The sequence below is a fragment of the Ylistrum balloti genome, unplaced genomic scaffold (assembly GCF_031769215.1).
Source record: "Ylistrum balloti isolate Yb309-2 unplaced genomic scaffold, AGI_CSIRO_Ybal_v1 Utg370558, whole genome shotgun sequence".
NCBI lineage: Eukaryota > Metazoa > Mollusca > Bivalvia > Pectinida > Pectinidae > Ylistrum > Ylistrum balloti.
This window is the reverse complement of record NW_026782351.1, coordinates 176,122-192,406: the sequence shown is the minus strand read 5'-3', so window position 1 is coordinate 192,406 and position 16,285 is coordinate 176,122. Positions and strand designations below refer to the sequence as shown.

General features: G+C 35.0%; 1 protein-coding gene across 1 annotated transcript in view; it reads left to right on the top strand.

Annotated features, from left to right (window-relative positions):
* Positions 1–16,285, top strand: part of LOC132556307 (uncharacterized) — a 136,305-nt gene that overhangs the window by 15,323 nt on the left and 104,697 nt on the right. The window contains exons 11-17 of the mRNA XM_060220689.1: positions 61–300; positions 2,084–2,341; positions 5,895–6,098; positions 8,928–9,115; positions 14,533–14,770; positions 15,118–15,261; positions 15,531–15,651. Of these exons, the coding sequence (XP_060076672.1) occupies positions 61–300; positions 2,084–2,341; positions 5,895–6,098; positions 8,928–9,115; positions 14,533–14,770; positions 15,118–15,261; positions 15,531–15,651 (1,393 nt within the window). The remainder of the gene's footprint in view (positions 1–60; positions 301–2,083; positions 2,342–5,894; positions 6,099–8,927; positions 9,116–14,532; positions 14,771–15,117; positions 15,262–15,530; positions 15,652–16,285) is intronic.

Genomic DNA, 16,285 nt, shown 5'->3' with positions numbered 1-16,285 from the left:
TGAAGATTTTTATGAATTTTGGTCTACAGCATTGAATTAATTTTATTCTGTATTTTGTAGATGAAACAGATCCTATCATTTATGGATGCCCTGGACCAATTTATATGGCAAAGTCAACTGCATTACCTCCCTTCACATCTCCTCTTGCGGGAGACAACAGCAGACAATTAAAAGACTTTTACATAGAGCCACCAAATGTGATTCCTGGTGACATTATCAATGAAAATACTACACTGAAATTTATATCTCGAGACTTTGCTGGAAATAATGCCAGCTGTGAATTAGATATTATTGTAATAGGTAAGTCATTCTAATAACAGTGTCAGTGAAACTGCATAGGAATGGCATTGACCATGTATGGATGCAGGTTTATTTTTAGCAGAAATTTTGGTTGTCATGGTCAAAGTCACTATACACAGTTTTTTTCATCATTTTTTACATCAATTTTAGTGAAACTTGGTTAAATGGTGTAACTTATCAAAATCTATGATTTTACACATCAGGTGTTTCCAGAACCAAAATATTAGGAAACATAATGGAGGCTTCTGATTTGTCAAAAATGAGGTATTCATATCATTGAATTTTGATGAATGATGATTACAATGATACTATTTTTTTCAAAACATTTGGTGTCATTTGGTTGCCATGTGAAGTCATCTGATTCATTAGTTCAGGATGACCTATGGCCATCTTTCTTTGTTTGTCGTCTTTTCAACATTGCTGTACTGTGACATTTCCTGTGTGTAAACTTTCCATTCAAATGACTTCTTTCTACTAACCAAAAGGCCCAGGGTAGTGATATTAGGCCATTAACATGCTGGGCCTGAATGAAGGGCTATCAAGTTTGTTAAAATGAATGACATTGACTCACTTTCAAGATCAAAGGGTCAATTAGAAAAGAAGTTTTTATAACACAACCAGACTTTCGCACATCTATGACCAATGCAAGTGTTAAACAAAGCGTTGCGGAATTGACCACGGTACATTGTTACCATCTGGTGTATTTTTTGGTCTATAATTTGTCTACCATCTCGTCACTCTATTTTCTTAGTGTACTTAAGATTATAGTACAGCCAAAAAAGTTGGTGAATTCCATACTATCTTGTATACTATGTATGTCAGTGCTAGTATGCTCCACACTGGTCAAATGGCTGCGTTATAAAAACTTCTATTCTATTGACATTACCAACCTGAAGAAAATGTTTTTAAAAAATCCCAAAAAACACCGGGTTAAATGTTTCATATTGGCAGGTTTAACATGTGTTCAAATTTTCAAACAACTTCTGCTCAATAACCTATTAAAAGGCCCAAGCTACTGTTGATTCTGTAGTATAAAGGAAGGGCTACAATGTAAATTGAAGTGACTGAGCTTGACCCACTTTCAAAGTAACAGGAGTCAAATGTGTTAGGACTTTAAACTTCTTCTTTCAACAAGCAAAAGGTCCTGGGCAATGGTATTTGTGTTGTAGAATGCTTGAGGAATTGGATTTCGTGTTTTGCTGAAATTATATTTGTAGACTGTCAAAGTCTTGTATGTATGCTGTAGAACAGTTGAGCAATTCACTGAGCCTCTAGTTTGACTTTGTCACTAAAATCTTCTGAAACAGAACTGTTCTGATAATTTAATTACTGTTCCCAATACAACTACTGTTGTTGTATCATATATAGGTCTTTATAGTTAGATCACAATTTAGGTCCTTGTGCCTCTTTTTATACTGTTGTATATGTAAAGTAACGTTATACCATTATATTGTTCATACCATTGTAGCATGTAAAATTCAAATGTGTCTACATTTGAAATATGAAATTCTGAGAAAGTAACGACATTTGATATTATAATAGAAAGCGTAAGAGACATAGCATAATTTGAAGTATTAAAAAGCACCAGTGCATGTTGTTCATATTGTTGTAGAATGTAAAACCACTGTGTATATAGACAAGTAATTCAGCTTTAATATTGGCTATATAGAAGTATATAACTTGACTATATCGATACAGTGTGTAAGCAATATGAAATACATTTAATAAATATCTGTATATATGCTTTAAATTACTCTGCAAAAATATTTTAATACTTTTTCAGAAGCACCTCCACCTTCACTTTCTTGTCCAAATACGAGTGTCCTTTACATCAACACTTCAGCTGGATATACGATTGACCCTTTGGTAGACATTCCGGGACTGGTTTTACCCTCATCTCAATCTGGACTGTCAGTTGTAGCAAACCCTCAATCACTTACAGTTGATGTCAACTCTCTTGTCCAACAGCAAAAAGTTACAGTCACAGCCTCATACAGAGGCCTGATTTCTTCACACTGCTCTTTCCTTGTTGCCACTGAAGGTACGTGTATAAGACAAAATGACTTATGGATTTAGTTTGTAACATTGATGAATAGAATACCACATTATGCATGGTAAAACATGAAAAAAAAAAGATTCATATGAAATTTCACAGGGTGAATAAGGCCAAGTGTTTCGGAAAAATAAACGTCTTTTGCTTTATGGCCGACACTCAATTTGTGTTACTATTACCCCTGCCGTAAAATGATTATACACACCATACACAAATAAGATCAGCTGTTTGTCCCTTTGTCTCTCTAACGGATCTTTTCTGGACAACTTCTCCCACAGATTTCATCAAAACTTAATGAAAATCTGTATATGTTGTCAGTAGATTGTGCTTATCTTTGGGATCTGCTTGTTCAACTTCCCAAATTGAATGGGGGAAAATGTTTTTCTTTTCCTTCTTCAGCCAAACTGCAGTCATAAAACTTTACATGAATATTCATTTGCCACTCTATATGCACATCACACATGTCTCATTCTGTTATCCAAGATGGTTACTGGCTTCTGATTGTTGAAAATTTTTTGCACAATATTTTTTGTTATACTTCTTGAAATTTATTGAATTTTTGTGGAAAGATATTACACATGACACTCTTATGTTTGACTTTAACAAAATGGAAAACGAAATGGCCACCAATGGGAGGCATCTGATTGGTAGAAATTTAGATACCTAGGTATTATCCAATTTCTGTGAAATTGTATATAGGTATTGTCATCAGGAACACAATGATGAAGCCCATTATCTGATTTAACAAAATGGCAACCAAGAGGGAGCTTATATGATTGGTCAAAATGAAGATATTGTCAGATTACAAAAAAAATGGTATTTTGGTGTTGTGTGCCACAGCAAACACATTTGTCCATATTCCTAGAGAGACCACTTTTGTGGGGAAATTTCACAATTCTTGGATTTTTATAAATTATGCTATGTAGATTTATTATAACATAACAAACATTTCTGCTACTTTATTGGACAAAATGGCCACTCTTGTGATGTGACTAATGTGGGGAAACATTCATATTGGCTTTCTGGTGTTTTTCCTATAACTGAAAGGACTTTGAGATACTTATGCAATAGTTACCAATTAAAACTTTGAATTTGGTTTGTAGGGTTATAATGGTCTATAAAGCCTTCATGAATGACTTTCCCTTAGGTGCCTTAGAATATTTCTTCAGATTTTTAAGAAATGATTACAAAGTCTTCATGGCTTAAAAAGTTCAGATTCAGAGTTAGTTTATTGGCTTAATACTTGTTACCACTAACCATTAGCTAATGTTGTTACTCCTGGGGGCTGATTGGCCAAAAGGGGTCAAATTAACTAAAATTTCAAAAATTTGCTTTTAAACACCCAGTTATGGTAGAATCAAATGCTCCACATGAATGGAAAGGTCTTGTGATGCTCCAGGGTCTTATTTCCCCATGGGGGGAGAGTAAAGCTTATTTGATTGTAACTGATCTCTTATTCAATACAATTCATAAAATACAAAAGTAATTACACGTACATCGAGAGACAATGTGGACACCTCCACACAGACACGTTCACTTGATTTATATACACAAACATATCAGATGTTATCATCTATAGTTTTATAGAAAAAAAATTTTTTTTAGTAAAATTTGTTTATTTTTCATCGGAAATATTTTCAAACCAGTTTAGAATTGTTATTATAGGAGGACAGTGTGATGGTATGCATATATTGATCCTGGTTGAACCCGAGATGCTGATATGGGGCCAAAAGGGGTCAAATTGACTTAAATTTTCACACCCAGATTTAGTAGAAGAAAGCACTCTGTTACATTTGAATAGCATTTTTTGAGCATTATTTCTTTAAGAATCCTGGACAACTTGGAGGATAGTTGATGTTAATTACAGTTAACATTTGCATTATGTGTACAATATAATTTAAGTTATCAAGATTATTTCTGTGATATGATACAAGAACGACAGCATTGTAACTCAGGTGACCATTAAGCAGGCCTGCTGGGCGTTTTGGTTTTCAAATTTTACCATATTTTTAACTTAATTTTCTATATCAAATCTCACTTAAGATTTGTTTTTAATGCTTTCGACCCCAGTTGGTTTACCATATGTCATTTTTATTTCATATGTCTTTTCATTACTTCTGATTACAAAAACATCTTTTTGCATTTTCATTATTAAAGTACATATATGTTTTAGATATAAAAGGTATCATCAGCAAAATATTAGCAAAAATAGGAATTCAAAGTCAATTAATCCATGTTCAGTGCTGTAATGATAACATCCCACTTCGTTATTACTCAATCAGCTTTTGCTCCAGGATAAGGTGGGACACTTCGATTTTCAACAAGTTTATGATATGATATTGTAGAGCAGGCCTCATCAATTTCTGGTGATGTCTGTTGGGTTCTGCATGAGTTGATATATTTCTTGATGATGTTAGTACACAGATTTACACTTTCGTTTTCAGTAGTGTTGTCTATTCTGCATGACGATATTGACATGCTGTGATTTTTTTTTATAAATGACGGTTGAATATTTTCTTAAATATCTTGCACAAAATAATATTTTTGTTTTGAAATTGATCCCAGAATTCATACTAAAGACTCATTTTCAAGAAGTTTCAGCAGCACATTTGATTGCATCGTGACAAGTTTCGAGTGACAAGGGTTTAAAATCCATTTCAACACTTGGAATGCACTAGCCAAAAAATAAAAAAAAAACAAAAACAAAAACACACTAGACTTATTTCGACCTACCTGAACCTTACAGGTAAATGGGTCAATCTTATTGTTCAGGAGTCCAGATGTGACATATGACCCTTCCAGCATGAATTCCTAAATCTTGTCCTCACTCGCCTGTGATTAATCTGTGTTTTTTTTTGGTGATAGTTGGCAAAACGAAGAGATATCAAGTTTTGCCCACATGAAAATAAGTGACATTGTCAGATATTGGGTTACATAGAATATATAGGGAAAAAATATGGTGTTTCAAGAAAATGTGAATTTAAGCGGAAAGTGACATTAACAGACGTGGCATTAAGTGGGAAGACTGTATAAGAAAAATATTTGAAAACGTATAAATATGTATTGTGTGTTTTTTAAACAGGGAGTGTTACCTTGTGGAGATCACTTTGGGTTTGTGTATGAAATACGTAAATGAGATTTTGAATCATAATAAGTTTAAGCAATTTTGAGTAGAAGGATTTTGCAATGACTGCCACCACTGAACTTCACAATCATTGACTGCACTTGTAATCATATGAAACAAGTACAGTAAAACATCAGATCAGTTTTCCTTTTCCTTGATATTTTTTGTTGTAAAAATTTAATATTTGACGGAATTTTGAAGAATTTAATGTACAGATTTTCTCTTTCATCTTTTACAATGCACCAGAATTTAAAATTGACAAGATCTATGATGTTTACATTTCATTCTTTAATTTAACTCCGAAATTTGAGATGACTGGAGATATTTTCATGAAATTTGCATTTTGCTGACAAATTAATGTACTAACAATGCAGGACAGACAAAATGTATAATTACAGGTAATTGTTGTTATTGCAGCTTCTGCGTGTCTGATAGAAACATTACCACAAGTTGAACTGTCAAGCAAATCATGTGTAGCAGATGGTTCTCAATGTACATTAAATTGTATATCAATCAACAACGTCCAATATGTACATGCTGATACTGGATTACCATCAAAGACATTTAACTGTACAGGTGCTAACATCTGGGATCCACCTCCTAGCAGTGGATCTTGTATCAGTAAGTATCTAAACCTTCTGCTGTGTACATATTTGTAAACACATCTGTCACTGCACATAATAATTGATATTCCTTTATAATGTTCTGCATTAAAAAGGACTTCAGTGGTTATAGCTCATGTTTTGGTGAGAAACTGTATTCAGTGTGTCAATTCATACATCAGTGTGTTGTATCCATTTTAATGACAGACCCCCTCCAGCCCCTATAGATACATTTCCCATGTCATTTGTGAAAAATGGTAAAAAAAATGGCATCCTGTCCCTTAAATGGATATTTTTCAATATCAACACTGAGGTAAGGCCATTTGGCTGTGGTCAGTGTTATCACTGAGGTAAAGTTGTGTATTCTAATTGTGGTCAGTTTCTATACTGAGGTAAAGTTGTGTAATCAGACTGTGGTCAGTTTCTATACTGAGGTGAAGTTGTGTAATTAGACTGTAGTCAGTGTCTACCTTCAGGTAAGAATGTCTACCGTTCAGATAAGGTTATGTAATCAGACTGTAGTCAGCATCTACACCGAGGAAAAGTTGTGTAATCAGACTGGTCATTTTCTACACTGGGGTAAGATTGTGTAATCAGACTGTGGTCAGTTTCTACACTGAGGTAAAGTTGTGTAATCAGACTGTGGTCAGTTTCTATACTGAAGTAAAATTGTGTAATCAGACTGTTGTCAGTGACTACACTGAGGTTAGGTTGTGTAATCAGACTGTGGTCAGTTTCTACACTTGGGTAAGATTGTGTAATCAGACTGTGGTCAGTTTCTACACTTGGGTAAGATTGTGTAATCAGACTGGTCAGTTTCTACACTGGGGTAAGATTGTGTAATCAGACTGTTGTCAGTGACTACACTGAGGTTAGGTTGTGTAATCAGACTGTGGTCAGTTTCTACACTTGGGTAAGATTGTGTAATCAGACTGTGGTCAGTTTCTACACTTGGGTAAGATTGTGTAATCAGACTGTGGTCAGTTTCTACACTGAGATAAGATTGTGTAATCAGACTGTGATCAGTTTCTACACTGGGGTAAGATTGTGTAATCAGACTGTTGTCAGTTTCTACACTGGGGTAAGATTGTGTAATCAGACTGTGGTCAGTTTCTATACTGAGGTAAAGTTGTGTAATTAGACTGTGGTCAGCATCTACACTGGGGTAAGATTGTGTAATCAGACTGTGATCAGTTTCTACACTGGGGTAAGATTGTGTAATCAGACTGTTGTCAGTTTCTACACTGGGGTAAGATTGTGTAATCAGACTGTGGTCAGTTTCTATACTGAGGTAAAGTTGTGTAATTAGACTGTGGTCAGCATCTACACTGAGGTTAAGTTGTATAATTAGACTGTATTCAGTGTCTATACTGAGGTAAAGTTGTATAATTAGACTGTAGTCAGTGTCTATACTGAGGTTAAGTTGTATAATTAGACTGTAGTCAGTGTCTATACTGAGGTTAAGTTGTATAATTAGACTATGGTCAGTTTCTGTACTGAGGTTAAGTTGTATAATTAGACTATGGTCAGTTTCTATACTGAGGTAAAGTTGTGTAATCAGACTGTGGTCAGTTTCTATACTGAGGTAAAATTGTGTAATCAGACTGTGGTCAGTTTCTATACTGAGGTAAAGTTGTATAATTAGACTGTAGTCAGTGTCTACCTTCAGGTAAGAATGTCTACCGTTCAGATAAGGTTATGTAATCAGACTGTAGTCAGCATCTACACTGAGGTAAAGTTGTATATTCAGACTATAATCAGTGACTACACTGAAGTAAAGTTGTATATTCAGACTTTTGTCAGTGACTACCCTGAGGTAAAGTTGTATATTCAGACTATTTCAGTGACTACTCTGAGGTAAGATTGTGTAATCAGACTGTGGTCAGTGACTACACTGAGGTAAAGTTGTATATTCAGACTATTGTCAGTGATTACTCTGAGGTAAGATTGTGTAATCAGACTTTTGTCAGTGACTACCCTGAGGTAAAGTTGTATATTCAGACTATTTCAGTGACTACACTGAGGAAAGATTGTGTAATCAGACTGTGGTCAGTGACTACACTGAGGTAAAGTTGCATATTCAGACTATTGTCAGTGACTACACTGAGGTAAGATTGTGCAATCAGACTATTGTCAGTGACTATACTGAGGTAAAGTTGTATATTCAGACTGTTGTCAGTGACTACACTGAGGTAAGATTGTGTAATCAGACTGTGGTCAGTGACTACACTGAAGTAAAGTTGTATATTCAGACTATTGTCAGTGATTACTCTGAGGTAAGATTGTGTAATCAGACTGTGGTCAGTGACTACACTGAGGTAAAGTTGTATATTCAGACTATTGTCAGTGACTACACTGAGGTAAGATTGTGTAATCAGACTGTGGTCAGTGACTACACTGAAGTAAAGTTGTATATTCAGACTATTGTCATTGACTACACTGAGGAAAGATTGTGTAATCAGACTGTGGTCAGTGACTACCCTGAGGTAAAGTTGTATATTCAGACTATTGTCAGTGACTACACTGAGGTAAGATTGTGTAATCAGACTGTGGTCAGTGACTACACTGAGGTAAGGTGGTATAATTAGACTAGTCAGTATTTACACTGAGATAAGGTTTTAAATCAGACTAGTCATTGTTTACATTGAGGTAAAGTTGTGTAATTATACTGTAGTCAGTGTCAACACTGAGATAAGGTTATGTTATTAGTCTGTTGTTAGTGTCTACATAAATTGATGCTTTCAAATAATATTTGCTAAGATACTGTTAGCAGAAATGCAACAGAGTATAACTGTAGAAATTATTTCACTCTACAGTGACAAATTAGCTGGTTTTATTTTTGTTTCAGTTCAAAGAGACTCTGATTACTCTGTTGCTTTAAACGCTAGCTTTGAACTGCAACAACCTGCTGCAGGATGCCTAGATGCTTTCAAAGTGGAAAACACGCTATACTCAGCCTTAACTACTTTGAACTGTGAAAACTCTTTATTGATCGTCTCTCAGAATATTGAGTCTGAAGTTTCGGGTACAAATAGAGTAAGTATAGTTTGAATTAATGGAAAGGAAACTAAAACAGTATCTTAATCCTTGTCATAAATAAAGTTTAGATGTTTCAAACATCTCAATTTACTTCTGCCAAGGCTGTATGTTTTAAACAATGTATGTATTACTAGAACAGGGTTCTCTTAGGTCACCCGAGACGAAGTCTCAAATAACCTTTTGTGATCACCTTTTGTCCTATGTCGTGCAATTGACAATTTTCAACTTCTTCTCAATTACCAAAATGCCCACGGTCATAGTATTTAGCCAGTAGCATGCTGGGATGAAGGGCTTCCAAGTTTGTTCAAATGAATAACCTTGACCTATTTTCTAGGTCTTTTAATGACTTTTCCTTTAAAACACTACTCCTGCCTAAAGCCTGGGCACATTTCAAACAAATTTGGTTTGAAACATTACTGGGGGTGGGGAATCATTTCTTAAATTCAGAAAGTTAGATAATATTTTGCTTTAAACTGCTACTGTGTCTTAGACCTTTGTAAATTTCAAACAGATTTGATCTGAAACATTGCAAGTGGGTTATCATTTCTAAAATTCAATAAGTTGATTTGACCCCAGGGACCAGGGGGCAGGGCCCCAAAAGGGAAAGTTAGTCAATAATTTTGCTTTAAAATGCTACTCTTCCTGAATTCTTAAACAGATTTCATTCAGATTTTGTTTGAAATATCTGTAGAGATGTACAATTAATTAAAAAATTCAGAAAGTTTATATGACCCATAGACTTAGGGGTGGGGCCACAAATGAGGTTAATGAAGTTAATATTTTGCTTCAAAATGCTACTTCTCTTCCTTAATGCTTTTATGAATTTTAACCAAACATCGTTTGAAATATCATTGTGGGTATGGAAGCATTTCTTAACTTTAGAAAATTGATTCTACCCCTAGGGACTTGGGAGTAGGGCCCAAATGGTGGATGTTAGTCAATATTTTGCTCCGAAATGCAACTCTTCCTTAATTCTTAAATGGATGTAATTCAAATTTTGTTTGAAACATCAGTAGAGATGGGCAATTAATTCTTAAATTCAGAAAGTTGATTCAACCCCTAGGGATAGGGCAATTTTGACAAAATTTTGCTCCAAAACGCTAGTCCTTGTTAATGCCTGGGTAGAATTCAACCAAGTTTGACCTGAGACATTATTAGGTAGTGGCATTGACGTAAAAAGTGCAGGAAGTGATCTTGAAATTGTCCTGACCAAATATTTTGCTTTGGTCCAAAATCGAACATATTTCAACTTTAACAAATAGTCTGAACTACTTCTCAAGTTTCATTCACACCATTGAAAAAAATTCAATTTGTTCAGGAATGATATGTTGTTATTTGTTATTTTTCAGCCTGACATACATAACTTACCATATATGAGTTTCGGATTCAAAATTTGAATTCATCAGATTTGTCAAAACAACGTCTGTAAATTCTGTGGTTTGTCCATCCATTCATCAATTGTAAGGTGACGGCTAAGGGCCATGGCGCTCTTGTTAGCTTACCTAGTCAGAAGGAATGGTTGGATTTTGTCCAAATTTGGTCTGAATCATGTTTTGGTAAAAGGGAATTAATTTTGTATAAACAATGGGTCTCTGCCCCTTTGGGCCTAATAAGGAAAATAGAGCAAATTCTTTAAAATCCTACTCCTTGTGTAAGAATGATTGGATCTTGTCTAATTTGGTCTGATTCATGTTTTGGTTAAGGGAAATCAGTTTTGTATAAACAGTGGGTGGCAGCTCCCTGGGGCTGTTTTGGTGGAGCTCAACAGGGGAAATGGAGAAAATTCTTGAAATCCTACCCCACTTGTAGGACTGATTGGTACTCCTCTTGTAAGAATGATTGGATTTGGCCCAAACTTGATCTAACACATTCTTGGGTTAAAAAGAAATGACAGGAGGGATGGGGCCACATATGGAAAATGGAACAAATGTTTAAAATCTTACTCCTCCTGTAGGAATGATTGGATTTTGCACTAATTTGGTCTGAAGCAATACTGGATGAACGGGAAATTTTGTATAAATAATGGGTTTCAGTCTCCTGGAGTGGGAAGGGTGAGGGGGGAAGGGTGGGGCCCAAATAGAGCAAATTCTTTAAACTCCTACCCTTTCTGTAGGGATGATTTGATTTTGCCAAATTAGATCTAAAGCATCCTTGGGTGGGTGATTCAGTTTTGTATAAACTTTGGGTTTTAGCCCCTCGGGATGGCTGGGGCCATGCTTAAAAGGGAAAATTGGGCAAATTCTTTAAAATCATGTTACAGTACCTGGATTCTGTCTCGAATTGGCCTGAGGCATCTTTGGATAAAGGGGAATCAATTTGTTTAAACAGTGTTAACCTCCTAAGGCAGGAGGGGTGGGATCCAATTGTGGAAATCAAGAAAATTCTTTAAAATCCTTTTCCTGTTGGAATGCTTCAATTTTGTCCAGATTTGATTTGAAGGGTCATGATGACCTATAGCCATTGTGCTTCATCTGTCATTGTCTGCCATGTCCACCGTGTGCCATTTGTCTTCCACCATGTGTAAACTTTTGACATTTCAAACTTTTTCAAGTTCCACTAGTTGGATTGAGCTCCAACTTGTCTGAAATGATCCTGAGATGGTCCTGACCAAATGTTGTTATTTTTCCGGATATGTCTAAAATTCAAGATGGCTGCCATCTTGAAAACATATTTTGAAATTTCTTTTCCAGTTCCACTGGTGCCATTGAGCTTAAAATTGGTGGGAATGTTAAGGAAAGGTAGCCAAGAAAGTGTTGTTATTTTACAACCTTGTCAAAACTTCAATATGGAAGCCAAGAAGGTCATTTTGTAACATGCTTGTGCACTAATGGTTTTCCTGTGCAACACCTATTTCAAACTTCTTCTCAAGTTCCACCAGCGGGATTGAGCACCAACTTGTCTGAAATAATCCTGAGATAGTCCTGACCAATTGTTGTTATTATTTTGGTTTTGTCTGGAATCCAAGATGACTGCCACAGTTGCCATCTTGAAAAACATATTTAAAATTTCTTCAGTTCCATTGGTGCCATAGAACCAAGAATTGGTTGGAATGTTAAGGAAAGGTAGCCAAGAAAGTGTTGTTATTTTACAACCTGTCAAAACTTTGCCAGGGGGGTCATTTTGTATTATGATCACACAATCATGGTTTTCCTGTGTAACACCTATTTCAAACTCCTGCAGTTTCACCAATTGGATTGAGTTCTAGCTTTACTGTCAAAAAATAGGTAACACTTGTTATAGTTACCTACTTTTCACCAAAACTACCATCTGCATCATAGTACATCTTAGTAAGATTTATTCAAAGTAGAAAAATAACCCTTCTTGTTATGAAGGAATGATGAGATTTTTAGGAAACTTGCTTTGTTGACTTATTACCTTAATTCCTTGTTCAGGTTCAATTATTGGAAAATTCTATGAGTATTTTAAGAGACTGCTGTGACTTGATTGGCTGATATCTTTTGGCACTCTGAATGCTTTCCGCATGTTTTCTTTTTAAGGAACAAATGAATTATGATGAGACTTGCTTGGTAGACTTGTTACCTTAACCCCTTCTTCAAGTGTGATTATTTGCAAATTTTGTGCATATTTAGTGGATAACATTTTTTCCAGTTTTCCATGTTGCTCACTTTATATGTATGTATTTTACAAATAAACATGGGCGGGGGATCTTAATGACTATGTCCATTTTTTTTTCTTTAGATATGCAGATATGAAGACATTTAAGGCATCTTAACTCATGGCTATCTCCATTAAAAATGTCTGGAGAAGAGAAAGATAAATACAATTCAAAAGCAATTTAGTCATCATTAATGTCAGTTCATAAGCCATTTCAATGTTATGTTTAATCAGTAGAATGGTCGGGCTCAATATTTGTCTTAAAAAAAGCAAAAAATATTCCATTCTACCACCAGTTTCCCATTTAGTTCTACCTAAACCAGATGGGAGTATATCAAGCCAGATGGAAGTATATCAAAGCTATGAGTGTCCATCTGGTCAAGTGTATAAATACACATTCAGTGGTCTAGGTGAGATGTACACCAGAAAGTAATCCTGGTAGACATATTATGTAATATTTACATTCTGTGTTGCATTCACCTATAAATCATTACTACGCCATTTTGTAGTTTATAAGACTGTTTAATACAATTTATAGTGATTTAGTCGGTATTGAAATGAATAAACCTAGATGTCTCCTTGGTAAACAAAGCTGGTCACTTTCACTTTGGTATCAATATACAATGTACTGACATATCCCAATTTGTTGAACTTAACCTTCACAAAAATAAGTGACTTTACAAAGTTATCAAATTATAACAGAACAAATTTATTGTCAAACATATAATTTTGCCACAAAATCTTTAATATTCCACAACATACTAGATTACCAAGTTTCTTTGTCTACTTCAATAGCCTTGACATCAATCAGACAGTTCAAATAATAAAAGTACAATCCATTCCAAACAAAATGTCATCACTTACTGACAGGATTGACTTGCATAATATATAATTTCCATGATTATTCTATTCTGTTAATCACTTCAATTCATTCAAAGACCCAAAAACTTAAATAATTCCTGAAGATGCTAGACACATTGTTTCGTGAAATCTGACTGAGAGTCACATTGCTTTTAAATGAAATATCAATGTGCAATTTTCTTTCAAACGAACGAAAAAACATTGTGAAATAACGAAATTATTCAAAGTTCAATTTGGTACTACACTGTTTGGTACAATTGTAATTTATGATGACACGAAGACTTGGACTTGTTGATATTAGTACTGGGTTAAGTGGGAAATCTAAATGGTGTATTCTTGGTATTTGTTTGTTTTTACATTTCATAGATGTTTGAGAACAGAAATATAAATAATCAAGTGTTACCAGATGGGGCTAACAGTTGATATGAATCCAGATAAGATAAATATTCATGGGTGCCTCTTCCACCCAAATTTCAACCATGCAAAAAAAAATTGTAATACAATATAAGTAGATTTAAAGATGACACTTCGTTGGTATCCATATTTTGACACTGGCTGACCCCCAGAGGCTGATGGGCGGTGCCAAAAGAGGTCTGTAAATGACTCAAATTTCAAAAATCTTTTTCACAAGACCAGGATAGCAGGGGTAAGATTTATTTATATTTTACAGGAAAATGATATTTTGCACATAATTTGTTTATTTTCCATTAGAAATATTTTGAACTTGGTTAGAATTATTAACATGGGATGGCAGTTGATTTTATGCATATTTTACATTGATTTTGTCACTGAATGTTGAGTAAAGTTCGAGTTATCTAACTAAAATATTAACAAGATTATTGCAATGACATGTATTTTAAACAACTTTTATAGAATTCAGTTGACCATTAAACTTGGGCCTTTTGTTGTATTTTTCTTCTTTTCTTTTTTTTTTAAAGATTAATGCACATGCAACGATTAAGGTAAATTCTGAGGTAGAAGTCTTCAAGACCATATGTAAAGACTCGATGAACGCCTACATAACAACACCTAGCATATCAGTACTCCCAACCTTTTCTATAAATTGTGTCACTGGTCAATCAACTGTGATCCCAGTCTACGCTGATTCTGGGGTATCCAGTTTTGGTAATGCCTGTCCTACACCTGGCCAAGTGCTAACAATTGATAAGAAATGTGGTAAGTTTTCCCCAATAATACCTGACATTTATATATGTCTACAGTTTGAAGCAATGAATAACTAGAGCTTACATATGTACTTATAAAAGGATTTTCATCCACTCTCTGTTCATATGCATTCTACTGTTTCAAATTCCTATTTCCAGAATTGTCCTTTTCTTGAAATGAGTTTTTCTGGAGTGAAAGTTTTACTTTCTGAACCAATCATTACAAAAATTTGGTGAATTAGATGAGTATCTATGATGGAAGATTTGTGATTTATTTTCTTTCTATTATTTTGGCTATAAAATAGCACTTCTTTGTAAACTGACATATGTATAAAATTGTTATCTTTTATATATTAACAGTACCTACACTGCCAGGAACATATGAATCAAATGATGTTTCTGTTGCCTGTCCGGATGGTATGTACCAGGACTTATCAGGTCAGACAACATGTAAAAATTGTGATGATGGATCAGTGTCCACTGCATCAAGGGAAATCTGTACAGGTATGTAACATAGATTTCACAAGAACAGTGTATGAAAATGTGTAGGAATGTCACCAGAGACACATGTTCATAGAACTAAAGATGTAATTGTGATCATAGTGTGTAGGTATGTCACTTGAGACATAGATAAATTTGAGGTTTTTCATGTAAAACCAATTTTCATAAGGAAAGGTTTCAGGACCAGACGGGTGTCCTTCACTAGTGATTCCCTTACAAAATGAAACATGAGGGGGTCGTCGAAATAGATGTGGACGTCTATTCCACATGAGTGAAGGAATCCCACGACCACCTGCAGCAACTTGGTGAAAACCAAAGGAGCTGTCGTGAGCATGAAGGGCATGGCTCGAATTTGGAAGACCTTGCCGTTGCATGTGAAACGGAGGAACTTCTGTACTGACTAACACATACAGTTAAGCAAATGAATATAGATGCCCAGTCCACATACAGTTAAGCAAATGCATATGGAGGCCCAGTCCTTATACTGTTAAGGAAATGAATATAGATGCCCAGTCCACATACAGTTAAGCAAATGCATATGGAGGCCCAGTCCTTATACTGTTAAGCAAATGAATATAGATGCCCACTCCACATACTGTTAAGCAAATGAATATAGATGCCCAGTCCACATACAGTTAAGCAAATGAATATAGATGCCCAGTCCACATACAGTTAAGCAAATGAATATAGATGCCCAGTCCACATACAGTTAAGCAAATGAATATAGATGCCCAGTCCACATACAGTTAAGCAAATGAATATAGATGCCCAGTCCACATACAGTTAAGCAAATGAATATACTGTTAAGCAAATGAATATAGATGCCCAGTCCACATACAGTTAAGCAAATGAATATAGATGCCCAGTCCACATACAGTTAAGCAAATGCATATGGAGGCCCAGTCCTTATACTGTTAAGCAAATGAATATAGATGCCCAGTCCACATACAGTTAAGCAAATGCATATGGAGGCCCAGTCCTTATACTGTTAAGCAAATGAATATAGATGCCCAGTCCACATACAGTT